Source organism: Malaclemys terrapin, chromosome 9, assembly GCF_027887155.1.
Source record: "Malaclemys terrapin pileata isolate rMalTer1 chromosome 9, rMalTer1.hap1, whole genome shotgun sequence".
NCBI lineage: Eukaryota > Metazoa > Chordata > Testudines > Emydidae > Malaclemys > Malaclemys terrapin.
In genome coordinates, this window is record NC_071513.1 from 49,413,191 (window position 1) to 49,430,303 (window position 17,113).

At 49.0% G+C, this 17,113-nt stretch overlaps 1 protein-coding gene across 1 annotated transcript; it reads left to right on the forward strand.

The window, feature by feature from the left end:
* Window positions 1-9,892: 9,892 nt before the first annotated feature.
* Window positions 9,893-15,466, forward strand: LOC128843743 (endogenous retrovirus group PABLB member 1 Env polyprotein-like). Its single transcript, XM_054040834.1, has 2 exons — window positions 9,893-9,935; window positions 13,120-15,466. The coding sequence occupies exon 2, from the start codon at window positions 13,864-13,866 to the stop codon at window positions 15,055-15,057; it is 1,194 nt and encodes a 397-aa protein (XP_053896809.1). The 5' UTR covers window positions 9,893-9,935; window positions 13,120-13,863; the 3' UTR covers window positions 15,058-15,466.
* The last annotated feature ends 1,647 nt before the right edge of the window (window positions 15,467-17,113 follow it).

A 17,113-nucleotide genomic window follows, 5' to 3' on the forward strand; every position in this document is an offset into this window, starting at 1 on the left:
CTGTTTTGTTGCCAAAAGCCAGTTTTTGGTGACAAACCTTGCCAGTGTAGCCAAGCCCTCAGTCTCATCCCTGCCTTCCCTACTACTCACGGCACATCCTGCAGAGCATGTCACTACACATACACAGCACAACTCACACATGCTGCCTTTGCCCACCCGCTCTCCACATTCCCTAATCACCATGCACAACATGCTTCACAATGACAATTTGCAGCTCTTGGCTATAATTCACCTCCTAATTAGGGCTGTCTGTTTTGGTTGGACATATTCCTGGAGCTTTCATCACATGACAATCTAATTAAAGATTAATCTTTAATTCCTGCAGACTCCAGGACAATCCTGGAGGGTTGGCAACCCTACTCCTAAACCAACTCCATGACCCAACACTGGGCAAGGCCCTTCAATACTTTGCAGCGTTGTACTTCAAAACATTCCCTCCCCCTCCTGAACCCCCCCAAACCTAATTCAAGACATACACATGATTAATGTGGCTTGCTCTGTACCCTCCCATACATTTCACCCACCGTACACACAATTCATAGTGCTTGCTCCATGCCCTCTAGAATTAACACACTTACACACACACTGCTTCCACCCCTCATGTGCACACAGATCCACACATATTGCAGTCCCTTCACGCACACACAATGCTGCATCCCACCCCCACAAAAACACCCATGCACAATAAATGTTGTTTGATCCAGGGGCCACTGCTCTGGCCACCCTCAGGACTGCCCACTGGTCATGGCTCAGGCTGCCCCCGGGACCACTGGTGCTCCGGAGGTCCCTGGGCCATCCCTGGGACTGCTGCTTGGCTGGTCCCTGGGACCAACAGCCCCCGGGGCCACCCAAGCAGTGGCTGGTGCGGCTGGCCCTGGGGCCGCTCCAGCTACGGCCGGTGCAGTTGGCCCCAGGACCAGCCGCACTGGCCGCTGCAGCTGCGGAAGTCACGGAACCCATGAATTCCACAACCTCCGTGACAGACTCGCAGCCTTATCCATAATTAAGGCATCGCTCACATACTCTGCACCACATACACCACTCTGCACACAATTAATACATCCTACACACACTGTTGTCGTTCCACCCCCAACTCTCTCATACTGCATTCCTGCTCTTCCACAATTGATGCATCCTCACACACTTTGCAAACCTCCTCCTCCTCTACACCCACTTATCCCTGTCCCAGAGGAGAGAGCAAGGGAGTGGCAGGACCTCCGGTGGAGGGAGATGGAGAAGAAAGAGGGGAATCTAAAGGGAGGCAGTAGTTATGTTCTCCTCGACCAGAGCTTTCCTCTGCAAGCAGGTGATATTTCCAGATTTGCATGCAGCATACCAGCTGCTTTTGACTGGAAATTGTGGGGGGTGGTAGTGGTAAGGGGGAAGCAAGAGAATTTGTGAGGTAGAAAACTGGGTTTGAGAGGTGACTGCACAGGTGGGTTTTAGAAGCGTAGGCAAAAGCCTCGGTATTCCCAGTCAGTCTCCTATCCAAGAACTAACCAGGTCTGACGCTGCTTGGTTTTAGAGAGCAGACAAGATCGGGTGCATGCACCTGGCCATAGACAGCCTCAGCTTTAGACTTTGCCCCTTTTTAAACTGATTTTAGCCTCTCCTCTGCCACTCACACAGCGCCCACTGCAGGACACACTGCAACACACACACAAAAATCTTACTTGTTCTCCTTACCCATGCACCCTCCCCCCCCATTCTTTACGTACTTCCCACAACTGCAACAACAACGGCTCAAACACATTTCTTCGCAGCTCTTGGCTACAGTCCACTGCCTAAACCAGCTCTAGAAACAAATCCTGGACAAGACTCAGACCTTTCAACACACGACATGACTACACTTAAAAAAAAAAAAAAAAGCATACATAATCCAAACCCACTGCATCCTTCAAACCTATTATACAATTAATGCTGCCCTGATCCATTCCCTATTTTTGTCTATGTCGGTTCTTATACCATGCTCTTCACCATGGTATCTGAGCACCTTCCAGCAGTGCGTAAAACAACTGGTGATGATTTTAAGTGAGTTTTAAGTGTGGTGACTAGAAAACAGACAAAGTGGTTACTGGCTTGTTATTTTCTGTTTGCTTATTTTGCGACAGAAAAGTAGGAAAATGAGTGAAAGTGAAGCTACCAAGAAGTTGGAGCTCTACAGGTTGCAGGTAGAGGAAAATGAAAAAATACACCAGAAACAGATAGAATTAAAACATACGAAAATTAATGAGCAAAAGGCTGCACATCAGAGAGCCGTGGAAGCAGAAAATGCCTGGCCAGAAGCAGAAAAAGCCAGACAGAAAGCTGACCACAAGAGAGCCAGAAGCAAGCACTGGAGTTGAAAGACAAAGAAATTGAGGTCCAGAAGCAAGCCATGGAACTGAGACATAAAGAAATGAAGCAAGAACTAGCTGTAATGTAGTGGAGGAGACAGAACCCCCCACCCAGGGATTCCACCTCTCCAAAAATCCACAAGTGGGAGCAGCTGTGTCCACCATATAGCAAATCTGGGGACATTGCTGAATAGTTCATCATCTTTGAGAGACTATGTGTGCTCCATGCAATTCCTGACAATCAAAAGATGGTCACAAAATTGACTGGGAAAGCTCTGGACATATTCAATAAGATGCCAATGGGTGATGCATCCAATTATGTTAAATTTAAGGATTTGGTTTTGAAACAGTTTCAGATTACACCTGAAATTTATAGAGTAAAATTTAGAAGCTTTAAGAGCTTTAAGAAGCTGGATTAAGTAATGTGGCTTATGTGAGCCAAATGAGAAATCTACTGGATAAGTGGGTGAGGGGAAAAGAAATTACAAGCTTTGAAGGAATGTGTGATTTGATTGCACAGGAACAGTTCCTGAATATGTCTAGTGATGATGTAAAACAGTGTTTATGAGATATAAAGGTGGAAACGGTTGATGACGTGCAGTTTTTGCAGATAAAATTGAGCAATCCCAAGCACCTAGTAGGAATAAACCACAGGGAGAGGGGTTAAAGTTTGGTGGGAAGTAAGGTCCCCATTTTACCCCTGGGAAGGAGGAGGAGGGTGGATGGGAGGCTGGACACTCACCCCCATCCCCCAAGTTCACTCCTCCAGTCCTCATCCCAAATCTCCTGTGAAAACAAAAGAGCCCAGAAGGTGCTTGTGACGTTGCACCCCATAATGCTTTATAGAAATATGCTTATGAGTGTAAATATGACATAACTGGAATATGTTTTATGCTAGATATACCATGTAACATATCTGCAAAGGTTATGATCTACTGGATATATTCATCCTATTTGCATGCATGTATCATTTTTGTATTCAAAGTTATGAATATTGGCTATGTACTTGTTTGATTTTAAGTAGCCTCAGTGAAGCAGTTGGTCAGCTTCTTGAGAAAAGACTGTTTTCAGTAAGTGACCAATCAAGAAACATGTAAGCTAACAATGAACTTTGAGAGACACTAATCCATATCTGAGCTTTCCTGGGAATGTGGCATCAGCCTGTAAGGAACTGAGTCATGCATGGACATGTGATTTGCCCATGTGATTCAAACTCCATCTTGTAGTTGGATTCTGCATAGGAGAGGGGAAGGGGTTTCCACCCACAAGAGAGAGACTATATAAGCCCCTAGGGATGCCCCTCCATTTTGTCTTCAGCTGGCTCAAGAGGGCCTCTCCACCCCAAAGGATGCCTGAAGGAAACTGGAACAAAGGACAATAATTACAGGGGTGTGAATGATTGCTGGACCCAGGCTAGGAGGAAGTCTAGTCTGTAAAAGAGGCTTTTTGGAACATCTCTGAGGCTGAGATTTACCTGCATTTAGTTTTTACTGTATTAGGCTTAGATTTGCGTGTTTTATTTTATTTTGTTTAGTAATTTACTTTGTTCTGTCTGTTATTACTTGGAATCACTTAAATCCTACTTTCTGTATTTAATAAAATCACCTTTTACTTATTAATTAACCCAGAGTATGTATTAATGCCGGGGGGGCAAACAGCTGTGCATATCTCACTATCAGTGTTATAGAGGGCGAACAGTTTATGAGTTTACCCTGTATAAGCTTTATACTGGGTAAAATGCATTTATTTGGGGTTTTGGACTCCATTGGGAGCTGGGTATCTGAGTGTTGGAAACAGGAGCACTTCTTAAGCTGTTTTCAGTTAAGCCTGCAGCTTCTGGGGGACGTGGTTCAGACTTGGATCTGTGTTTGCAGCAGGCAAGTGTGTCTGGCTCAAACAAAGCAAGGTACGAAGTCCCAAGCTGGCAGGGAAAACGGACTCTGAGGTAGTCCCAGCACATCAGGTGGCAGTTCCCAAGGGGGTTTCTGTGACCCAACCCATCACAGTGCTATCATTGTAATTCCACTGAGCACCTGAGGAATAAATGCCCTGTGCTAAGTGGGAACAGGCAGCATGCAACTCATGGAAATGCTGCTACTCAGAGCACAGAGGCACCTCAGGCAGTTGCCACTTATGACACAGGATTTGTAAAGGTTGCCACTGCACAGCCAGGCAGTAAGCACATGTAGGCTGTCAAAGTAAATGGCAGAGAACTCCCTGCATGGAGAGATACGGGTGCAGAAATCTCTGTGGTCAGGAGAGACCTGATTCAGGAGAAAGACATACTGCCAGGACAGATGGCAGAGCTTTTGTTCGTAGGGGGGTCACAAAATCCTTGTGCCTTTGGGTAAGGTGCACATTGATACCAGTCAGCTCTGTGTTCTTGGGGAACCAGGGCACAGTATCCAGCCTGTCTTTATCATGAAAGATACGCCCCCACCAGCCTCCTCTTAAATCAAAACCCATCAGAGAAAAGCCTTGCAGAGAGCAATAAAGGGCGAATGGGAGACACACCTAGATCCCTCCTGACAAGGGTGACAAGATTAAGACATCTCCATTAGCATACAGAATAAAAAACAGAGACGACTCCCCTAGCCTCATCTGCATAAAAGATGGGACAGGGAGACCTCTCAATTTGCATACAAAATGGAGAACAGAGAACCGCACTGAACTCTGGGACCAGAAAAAGCAGGGACGCACTGCATCATGGGAATCTCTGCTCCAGATGTTAATGAACCTATGCCTGCCCACACCCAGCTCAGCAGTTATCAGACCAATTCTAGCAAGGAATCCTTGATTGATATCCAAAATACTGAAGTAGCCTAGTTGCATTGTGAGCTCACTGGAAGAAAACACCACCCATAGCCAAGAGTGATCAGCTCCTATTGTCTAGCCCAGTGTTTCCCAAACTTGGGACGCCGCTTGCGTAGGGAAAGCCCCTGGTGGGCCGGGCCGGTTTGTTTACCTGCTGCGTCCACAGGTCCAGCCAATCATGGCTCCCACTGGCCTCAGTTCGCTGCTCCAAGCCAATGGGAGCTGCTGAAAGCGGCGGCCAGTATGTCCTTCGGCCCACGCCGCTTCCAGCAGCTCCCATTGGCCTGGAGCAGCGAACCATGGCCAGTGTGAGCCACAATCGGCCAGACCTGCGGACGGGGCAGGTAAACAAACCGGCCCGGCCCGCCAGGGGCTTTCCCTACACAAGCGGCGTCCCAAGTTTGGGAAACACTGGCCTAGCCTAAAGAAAACCCTTGAGTCATCAGTTTACCTATAAACAAATCTAGTGTTCTCCCTTAAACCATTGTATTTTCTCTACAAAAATCCCTCCAGTCAGTGTTCTGATGCATAGACCCAAGCTCTACATCAGTTCCACTGGGATTCCATCTCCTGACTGGTTTCAGGGTAGCAGCCGTGTTAGTCTGTATCCTCAAAAAGAACAGGAGTACTTGTGGCACCTTAGAGACTAACAAATTTATTAGAGCATAAGCTTTCGTGGGCTACAACCCACTTCTTCGGATGCATATAGAGTGAAACATATATTGAGGAGATATATATACACACATACAGAGAGCATTGAAAAGAAGCCCTTGAGGAATTCCACCATGATTTCAATAATTTCCATCCCACCATCAACCTCAGCCTAGATCAATCCCAATCCACACAAGCGGTCCAGTTCCTGGACACTACTGTGCTAATAAGCGATGGTCACATAAATACCACCCTATACCGGAAACCTACTGACCGCTACACTTACCTACCAGCCATACTATCAGGGGCTTGTTCACCTACACATCTACCAATGTGATATATGCCATCATGTGCCAGCAATGCCCCACTGCCATGTACATTGGCCAAACCGGACAGTCTCTACGCAAAAGAATTAATGGACACAAATCTGACATCAGGAATCATAATACTCAAAAACCAGTGGGAGAACACTTTAACCTGTCTGGTCATTCTATGACAGACCTTCGGGTGGCTATCTTAAAACAGATAAACTTCAAAAACAGACTCCAATGAGAGACTGCTGAGCTGGAATTGATATGCAAACTAGACACAATCAACTCAGGATTAAATAAGGACTGGGAATGGCTGAGCCATTACAAACATTGAATCTATCTCCCCTTGTAAGTATTCTCACACTTGCTTCTTATCAAACTGTCTGTACTGAGCTATCTTGATTATCACTTCAAAAGTTTTTTTTCTCTTACTTAATTGGCCTCTCAGAGTTGGTAAGACAACTCCCACCTGTTCATGCTCTCTGTATGTGTGTATATATATCTCCTCAATATATGTTTCACTCTATATGCATTCGAAGAAGTGGGTTGTAGCCCACGAAAGCTTATGCTCTAATAAATTTGTTAGTCTCTAAGGTGCCACAAGTACTCCTGTTCTTCATCTCCTGACTGATCGTGCTGGGGGCTCTGCCTGTCTCCGGCCCTCAGGACCCTGAACTACCACCATCACCTGGGAACCCCAACCAGTTCAAGCTTCAGGGAGCGGTGAGATCCCCTTCTTTCTCTCTGTTTTCCTCTCTACCTTAGGTATTAACTTTTAATTATGTATGTTATGGTGGTTTAGCCCTCCTTGTGTAGTGATCACTATTATTCAATAAATAACTTGTATAGTTAAGCTGGTTCCTTCTCTCTCTCTTGCTGAACTTTACTCTTTTGCGTTCTTAGCTTCCCCCATTTACTCTACAGCAACACTTCTTTTACCTAAGCTAAAGATCCCTGCAGCGCCCAAAATACCGTGGGGTTTGCTCATCAAGTAGGTTACTGCCAGTACAACTGAGATGTGAAAGTGGGGATAGGGACGTGCTGAATCTGGGACGCATAAGGGTAACAGCTTGAAAGTGCTGCTTGACCCGGTCCATGCAGCCCAGGGGCATATAAGGAGAGGCAGCTTGAAAGTGCTGCTTCATCCAGCCTAGTGAGTCCAGAGACATATAAGGGGTTAGCTTGACAGTGCTGATTGACCCGGTCCGCTCAGACTTGCTCTGTTAATGTATGTGTGGGTGTGGGTGTGTTCATCTGGTTCTGGGGCTGGAGAAACCCAGCCCTAGGGAAACTAGGTCCTGCAGGATAGCTCCATTGGGAGGGAACTTGCAGAAGGGAAAAGTAGAGCTCCATATAAAAACACAAGTAACACAAGCAGTACATTAATAGAATTACAGAAAACCCCCAACCCCAGAAGAATAACCTGAATAAATGAGCATACCCCAAAGTAATGGGCAAATCTGGTAACAACATGGAAACTGAGGATTTGCAAGCTGAATTGACCATGGCTGCAGTTTCTCAAAATCCTATGCAAATTCTACTTGGAAATTACTTTTTCAATATGGCTAGGGATATCCACAGGTCTGTCAGCAGCGAGGAGAAATCTTGTGCTGAAGCCCCAGGGGAAAGGAGCAAAGCTACAGAAACTGCTGAGGAAATAAGAGAGAGTCTCTTTAATTCCTCTACTGCCCTGCAAAGCAATTTGCCACAAGGGGTAGGTAGAACCAGCTCCTGTCTGGTGGCTGTTCCCTCAGGGAAGGGGAGTGTTTTGCCTGATGGTAGGGAGACTGTCCAGGTTGCTGGCTGCCAGGAAGTTGCAGTTAAGCAAGGGATAAATCTGGCTCTGGGAAATGTGCGCTGAAGGAAACCTAGAGGGGGGAAGATGGGATCCAAGAAACTGCTGCAGTGGGTAAGGATTCTATGGGCTCTGTAACTGGAGGCCAGCCCAATTCAAAGACAGAGGAAGGTATAGGGCTTGCCAGTGAAGGGTCTGTCATGGCTGGTAGCTGGTAGCCCATAGCTGAACAGCAGACAAGTTACCCTGAAGGGGACATAGGGGTGTATGCCCAGGTGGGGGGCCCAAAGAAAGAGGTTAAGAAGGAATGTGGGGGAATGCAGGAGTGTCTCCCCACACATTACAGGGAAGGGTTTGCCCAGGAGAAATTTGCTGGATCTGCATCTGTAATTCCAGGCACCCCACCTGTGGCTCAGGTTTTAAGCAGAAACTGTGTATCTGACCTCCCTGAGGGGAGCAGCCATACAGCTGACCTCTTGGGAACAGCGAGAGGGGTGACCAAGGGTACCCCAATCCAGGTCCCACTTTTGCAAAATGTTTTTCCTGCTGTACTTGTGAAAACTAACTCTGTCTCTTAAGATGGAGGGGGAGGGTGTTCTTCCAAGCATTTTGGTGTCTATGAAGATGCTAATGACCCACCTGATGAAGGGGCGGAGACAGCCACTTTCCAGACAGGTAAACCCCTCCCCACAGCTAAACATCAGACACTGAGTGATGGGGGTGAACACAAAGGCCTTGGCTACACTGGCAATTCACAGCGCTGCACTTGCTGCGCTCAGGGGTGTGAAAAAACACCCTCCCGAGCGCAGCGAGTGCAGCACTGTAAAGCACCAGTGTAATCAGCACCTGCAGCGCTGCACGCTCACTCGCAGCGCTGCAAGCTATTCCCCTCGGAGAGGTGGAGTACTTGCAGCACTGCGAGAGAGCTCTTGCAGCACTGGTGGCGCGACTATACTCACACTGCGAGGGTAGCCAAGGTCAAAGGAATCCCAGGAGAGGGGGTAGATTCTTCGCATGGGCTTAACCCTGGAGAGGAAATGCAACGCTACAGGGGACGGGCCAATAACACAGTTTCCTTGCCAATACGTCAAAGACATACCCAAAGTAAGAATCTTTACTGAGAGGATGAGAAATATAATGAAACCTAAACAAACTGATCTGTTTAGACAGAAGGCGTCATATGATTATCATACTTGGAAGCACCTCTCTGTCATGAATTTGCTGGTAATTTTGTCTCTTACTACACACACTGTGGGTTAAGACAAAGAAATTGATACTGGTGGTAAATACTTTAAAAATGTGTAACATGCATGATTTTTGGAAGAATCTTTGGTATGGACTTGGAGTAGTAACAAGAAAGTCCTATAACAATACTGCTTCTCAGCTAGTACCTGTAAACAGGCTTAGAGCTGGGCACAGCAGAGAAAGCATATCCAATCTAGACTGCTGTGTGGAAGGGGAAACTGAGGCACACTGCCTCATGGCATTGGTGGCTAAATGCCAAGGCACATACACTTTAAAAGATATTGACATCTGCATTATGTATGCAATACTACACACCACAATATTTTCTGGCAACCTGGGAACAGAAACCCAGAACTTTGCAAAACACCTATGAATGACATTACAGTGTTTGGTAACAGTGGGAAGTTGTACAACCAAAGCCAAAAAGGGATTTTAGGCATACTGCCTCTGCATTAGTCAGTGACCAATCTTCTGGCAGTAATCGCCGGGGGAAGGTGTAGGGTGACCAGACGTCCCGATTTTATCGGGACTGTCCCGATATTTGCTTGTTTGTCCCGCGTCCCGACCAATGTACAAGCAATTTTGCCCTCCCGGAAGGGCTCTTGCCCCCCCCACCTGACTCCACCTCCTCCATCCCCCATTGGCTCCCTCCCCAAATCCCTGCCCTGGCCCCGCCTCTTCCCCATGCATGTGGCACTCCTCCTCCCTTCCAGGCTTGCTGCTGTAATGGCAGGGCAAGCCTGGAGGGAGGGGGTGGTGGCTGGCTTCCAGTTCCTGGAGCTGGTGAGTAGGGGCACTGGGCGGGCAAGGGGCGCTGGCAAGGGGGCTACCTCCTGGGGGAGCAGACGGGGGGGCTCCGGACCCCAGCAATGGCGGGGGAGAGTGGCTCGGGGCCGCACGAGTGCCCATGTAAAGTTTGTTAGCTTGGACGGGACCCCGGCTGGCTCCCCGCCCCGCGCCAGCATGTTGCGCCGGCTGCCACAGGCCAGGTAAGGAGCTGAGTCGCCCTCTCCCTCCTCGTCCTGGCTCCTCAGCTGAGCCCCCCCGTCACCCTCCCGGGAGAGCAGCCCCCTTGCCAGCCCCCCTTGCCCGCCTGGTGCCCCTACTTACCAGCTCCAGGAACTGGAAGCCGGCCACCACCCCCTCCCTCCAGGCTTGCGCTGGCATTCCAGCAGCAAGCCTGGGAGGGAGGAGGAATGCCGCTCAGCTGAGGAGCCGGGGGGGAGGGGGGACTCGGTTCCTTATCTGGCCTGCGGCAGCCGGCGAAACATGCTGACACGGGGAGGGGACACTACCCCCCTACAGGGCAGGGCGAGGAGCCGGCCGGGGTCCCCCCCTAAGCCGATAAACTTTATGTGCCCACTCGCACGGCCCTGAGCCGCTCTCCCCCGCCACTGCCGGGGTCCGGAGCCCCGCCCCTCTCGCTCCAGCGGCTCCTTCCCCGTGGGGCAGCGGGACGTGCCGCATGTGCCCTGGGGGGGTGGGAGTGGGGAGGGGCAGCAGCTATGGCACAGCCGGCACCTGCAAAACAGCCTTTTTTTTTTTGCTCCGCCCCCCCCCCTCCAGCTGCGGCGGCTCTGCTCCTCCCCGACTCTGTTTAAGAGCCGAGCGCTACGGGCTTTGGGCAGCCCCCATGCCTCCGGACCCTGCGCCGCCGGAGCCCGGGAGGGGAAGTGCCCGGCTGGGGGCGCAGGGTCCGGAGGCAAGAGGGCTGCCCAAAGCCCAAGCGCTACCAGCTTCACGGTTTGCCGGGCAGCCTCCAGACCCTGCGCCCCCGGCTGGGCGCTTCCCCTCCCGGGCTCCAGCTGCGCTGGGGAAGCGCCGGCCGGGGGCGCAGGGTCTGGGGGCTGCCCGGCAAACCGTGAAGCCGGTAGCGCTCGGGCAGCCCTTTCCGCGTGGCTGGGAGTGGGAGGGAGGAGGGGGCGGAGTTAGGGCGGGGAAGGGGCGGCGTTGGGGCGGGGCTGGGGTGGGGAAATGGGCGAGGCCAGGGCCCGTGGAGGGTCCTCTTTTTTTATTTATTAGATATGGTAACCCTATCTAAACAACTGGATCAAGTTGCAAAGGGGTGGCCAGCATGCTTGAGGGCGGTCGCAGCCACTGCCCTAGTGCTTGGGAAAGCTAAAAAACTGACACTGGGAGGAACTGTGCAAGTGTATATTCCCCATATGGTCTAAGCCCTGATGGACACTAGGGATGGTCTCTGGCTCATACAGGCTCGGGTTGCTCGGTACTAGGCAAAACTGTTAGAGAATCCTGAAGTTACCTTGCAAACCTGTTCCTCCCTTAATCCAGCTACCCTGCTACCAGAAACAGAAAAGCAGGAACATGACTGTCTGGAAATCATAGATGCCCAATACTCCAGGCACCCAGATTTAAAAGATCAACCACTACCAAATATCAGAGGGGTAGCCGTGTTTGTTGCTTTTTACAGATTCAGACTGAGGGTCCTGTGGCACCTTTAAGACTAACAGAAGTATTGGGAGCATAAGTTTTCGTGGGTAAGAACCTCACACACGAAAACTTATGCTCCCAATACTTCTGTTAGTCTTAAAGGTGCCACAGGACCCTCTGTCACTCTCAAATGCTGACTTGGAATGGTATACCGATGGCAGTAGTGCCGTTGTGGATGGGCAAAGGAGGGCAGGTTATGCTATTGTGACCCTTCATGATACCGTGGAAGCTGAAAGTTTACCTGCTCGGACATCTGCCCAGCTTGCTGAACCAGTGGCCCTGACTCGTGCACTCGAGCTGGCAAAAGACAAATGGGTTAATATTTTTACTGACTCAAAGTATGCTTTTGGGGTATTGCATGCTCACGCTGGTCTGTGGAAGCAAAGAGGGATGCTAACAGCCCAAGGCTCCCCGGTTAAGCATGGGTCTCAAATTCTCCGGATGTTAGAAGCGGTACAACTCCCCTCAGCAGTAGCAGTGGTGCATTGCAGAGCTCATCAAAAGGAAGATCAAGATGTAACCAAGGGCAATGCCAGAGCAGACAGGGAAGCCAAGCGCGCTGCTACCCTGAAATCACCAACAGAGGAGAATGCCCAAATGCATGCCCTCATCTCATCAGTAGGTGAGCTTGCAGCTCCTCAGTACTCCCATGATGACAGAAACCTGGCTGACAGGCTCAGTCTCCAGGAAAAGGAGGGATGGCTTTATTCCACAGAGGGAAAAATCCTCCTGCCCAAGGGCCTGATCGACCAGTGTTGCAGAAACTGCATCAGACCACCCACACAGGCAGAGAGGCTCTTACCCAGCTTATGAATAAATATTTTCTAACCTCTGGACTTAAACCCCTAGCATCACAGGTACAGGCTGAATGTTTAATCTGCCAAAAGAATAACCCTCGACCAGGAGTAGCAGTGTTACCAGCCACCCTGGAACCTACCCCAGGCCCAGGATTGGTGTGGCAAATAGACTTTACTGAGTTTCCCAGGACACATGCGTACAGGTACCTCCTCGTCTCGGTGGATCGATTCGGTGGATGGCCCGAAGCCTTCCCATGTCGGAACAACACTGCCAAAACAGTACCTCTTAAGTTTGTCAAGGAGATCATTCCTTGCTTTGGACTCCCCCAGTGGATGGAATCGGATAACAGAACACACTTCACATCTCAAGTTGTTCAAAAAAATATCAAGTGCCTTGCAAATCCCCTGAAAGCTCCACACACCATGGCGACCAGCATGGCCAGTGGAGTAGTGGAACGCACAAATCAGACACTCAAGCAACATCTCTCAAAGGTCTGTCAGGAGGCCTCTCTTAAGTGGCCTGATGCTTTGCCCCTTGTGTTACTCCGCATTCGTGCTCTCCCCAAGGGCACGTTAGGGCTTAGTCTCTTCGAAATTATGTTTGGAAGGGCATGGCCTCTGAACGGTACACCGGTTCTGGCAGGAGAGTGGGAAATGGGGTGTGTTTTTTTGTCTCAGTACATGTGCCCTCTGTCTGCTGTTCTTTCTTCTCTTCACAGATACACCAAAAATTCACAGCCTCTTCTGCTGGATGCCCCTGTCCACTCCTTACAGCCTGGTGACTCCATTCTCGTTTGGACCTGGAAGGACGAGCCTCTCCAAGAGAAGTGAAAGGGACCCCACACCGTGCTGCTGGTCTCCCACACGGCAGCAAAGGTCGAAGGACACAAGAACTGGATTCATCACTCTCGACTGAAAGCAATACCCACTCCTGAACAGTGGACTGTCCAGCCTGCAGAAAAGACTGCCAGCGATGATTTGGGACTTAAGCTGTTATTCAAAAGACAGGTAAGGGTCACTGGGAATGCCTGGTAATCTCTCTGAACAGCCACAGCGCACTCCCCGTGAAAACCCTGAGCATTGGTTCTATCTATTCACAAAAGGCCGACCTAGCCTATGGTCCTGGTCCTTTTATTTTTTTGATTTGTTTCGTGTCAATAATTCTTATCTTCTGGGCATTTGGGTTGTTGTAATTACAATATAGGTTCAGGTTTAGGGTCTCTCACAACATTCCTTTTTGTCACAGAAGCAATCCTTCTGTTACCTACTGTTTCACCCACATTGCATGCAGGATGGGGAGCCATCCCTGCAGATATGGCTACCAATACCTATGAGGCCCTGAAAATTGCCTTTGCCCATGAGTTCAATCTCTCCCACTGTTGGATATGTGCCCAGACTCCCCACCATTCGGCTAAATTGCCCGAGTAGTTCCCCAAAATTGATCAGACTTTTGTCAAAGGTGGATGGTTACCAGCAGCAGCACCTCTGATAATTTAAGTTTGCGATCCAACTGTACTGCGGAAGCTCCTTATGGCCTACACAATGGCTCTTGGAATTCCCACTATAATAGCACTCTTAAGCCCCAGCCTATTCGTCTACGCTCTCCACCCACTGGTCTTATATGTTTTCAGCAAGCCAGTACAAGTAATCATACCTGGTTTGCCGGCATTAGTACATGTAGATTTTATATTGGTCCTGGTATAAGTCTCACTGTTCCTGTACTAAATGCCACCGGTTGGCAAACCGGCACTGCATTTTTTGCCCTTTCCCCACAAGCCACCCTACGGGACCTACAAGGTAACAATGGAAAGGCTAGTTATGGTGAAGCATTCTGGGTCTGTGGTAATAGTGCCTACAAATGGCTTCCTCATGGTTGGCATGGTAGCTGTTACAAAGGCTATCTTGCTCCTCCCCTCCGTGTTCTAACCCAGGCTCCCTCAGGTCGCCCCAGGTACTATCGGTCCTTGAGAGCTACCATTGAACCCATCAGAGAAGGAGACAGGTTTGGGATAATATTCCTCCCTACTTATGGGGTGGGACAGCTAACCCAACTCTACAGGAGACTTTCTAAATTTCTCACCCAGTTTGCCAATAATACCCTGGCCATAGAAAAAGGCATAAGCTCCGAGCTGTACCAGCTTCAATTGCTGGCTCTGCAAAACCGCCAGGCCCTAGATTATGTGTTAGCCTCACGGGGCGGGGTCTGTGCCCTTATTGGAGAAGAATGTTGTACCTACGTTCCAGAGTTTTCACAAAATATTAACAAGCACATCTTGTCAGCCAAACAGGCCTTGAACCAGTGGAAGGCCCAGGAAGGAGAACCCACTATTTTTGATTCCCTTTGCGGTTGGTTACCTGGTCTAGGGGAACTAGGGGAAGGCATTGTTCGCCTCTTGCTCACAGGTGTTGATATGTTTTGTTTTTTTCTTTTGCTCGCTTGCTGTAAAGTGCTCATACAGAAAATTTGTACCTCCTATTCCCCAGAAGTTCCTTTATACCCTCTCATTAATGATCCCAATTGCATGAAGGTTAATCGCATTTTGTCTTTAGAGTATGAGAAAACTCTGCCAAAGGTTTGTTGCGTGTTCTCAAAGGAGGGAATTGTTGGGGTCACTAGGCATAGCTACCAGGTAACTCGGGGGGATGGAAGGCCATAAGTGCCGATGAAACCCCCCTGCTCTGGGTCTAAGTGAGCCACAGTTATTCCATCTTGTGAACTTTAACCTACCTACATGCTGACAGCCTAAAAGCAAAATATGTAATGGTCAGCTTTTTAGCAGATAGCTGCAGTTTCGCTCACAGTAGCAGAACTTTTAGTAATAACGAGGGAAAAAGGGGGAGGGAAAGGCCTACTACGTAGAGCTTGCAAGGTTGAAGATAAGCATGCGGACGAGAACTTTTCTAACACGCTACAATGTAATGCCTGCTGTAACCGAGGGAAAGGTAAGGGAGGACAGAATAAAGGCTTACTCAAACAGCTTGGAATATAAAATGGAAAACTTGCTTGTATTTGCTGCACTTGATTTGAGACATGCTGGTCTCCTAGTGCCTATTCAGAGCTCTTTAATAAATTTGGTTTGCTTCTCCACCCTGGTGTGTCTATTGGTGCGATGCACACGGGCAATGAACTCTGTTGCCCCCCTCGGCCCTCTGGGCCGGCAACACACTTGTTTGTATATTGCTGCAGTGCTTTCCCTCTCACATACAATTAGTACTATTTGCAGCTCCCCACCCTAGTTTATACACACACACACTGCAGCAGCCCCCTCACGTGCACAGTACACCACACAATTAATTATGGAAGGAATGAAGTGAGCAGCATTAACACATCCTTCACAAACACTGCTCTCTACACACCATTCACACTGCAGAACCCAACCTCTGTTCCCCAAACCCCTATCACCACCCCAGAAGAGAGAATGAGGGAACTTCAGGACCACAGTTGGGGGAGATGGAGCAAAAAGTGGTTCAACATGAAGCTCTTTCCTGGGCAGCCCAGATCTACAGGAGAGTCAGAAGAGAGGAATGGTCGTGTTCTCTTCGACAAGGCACTGCCACCTGGAAGCAGGTGTGATTGCCAGCTCTGAATGCAGGTTGGCAGATGCTTTTGATTGGAAATCAGAGGAGGGGGGAAAAATCCAAACAACTTTGGAGGTGGCTGTGCATGCAGTTTATGGAAGTGAGGGCAAAAGCCTACCCATCCAGTATTCCTAGGCAATCTCCCATCTAAGTACTAACCAGGCCCAATCCTGCTCGGCTTTGTTAGTTTCAGTTTAAACCCTGTTTAACTTTGCCAAATTATTAACACAAATGCATGTATAAAAGTTGAATTTAAGGGTTGTGTATTAGGAGGCCGTCTTGATTTGACAAAAGGACAAGGTAACCTCCATTTTGTGTTAGGTTCTTGTTCCCTTGTGCCAGGGAAAAGGCAGGAAACAGAAAGAGCAGGCATCTGGTGTTGCTAGGCAACAGACTCCTATAAAGGCGAACGAGGGGAGGAGTTAGTGGGTTGGTACTTGAACTGTTTGATGAAGGCTCAAGTATCCAACACTCTCTCTCGTGGTGTGGCACATTCTTTTCCACTGGCTATTGGCCTGCAATAGCCACTCACCACATAGTTTGGGTTTGTTGTTATTTTTCTTTGGGGAAGCAAACTTGCACTCGCGAACCCGGTCCGATTAGTCAGTCAAACTCACATCCATAGACGGTGCAAAAGAGGGATAGGGTGGGGTTTAAGATAGGGATACTTACCTGTCGGTTACCCCTGCAATCCTCTGCGGGAATCTGTTGCTGATTTCGGTAATCCGGATCCTGAAGCCTCTTCATCGGCAGCGCCTAAAAAAGGTAGAACACCTTTGTTGTATTGAGTACGAGTGTGTATGTGTTACATCCCAAATCTCCAGAGTTCTTTTCATCTGTCCCTCTTCCCCATCCTTCCCTTTTCCCTTAGCAAATAAAATGTTGTTGGTAACTTTGCATTTGTGTGTGTTGTTCATTGTTAACCAGTTCTGATAGATGGGCTTAAAGGAGGACTCAGCGTGAGGTAAACTGTAAGGCTCCCCGAAGTCTTCTAGTCAGATAGGCCCCAAGAAAGGAAAATCCTTACAGCTTCTGAGACCAGACAAGATCAGGGACATTCAGAGTGGTATGGCCATAGATCAGGGGTGTGCAAACTTTTTGGGCCAAGGGCCACATCTGGGTGGGGAAATTGTA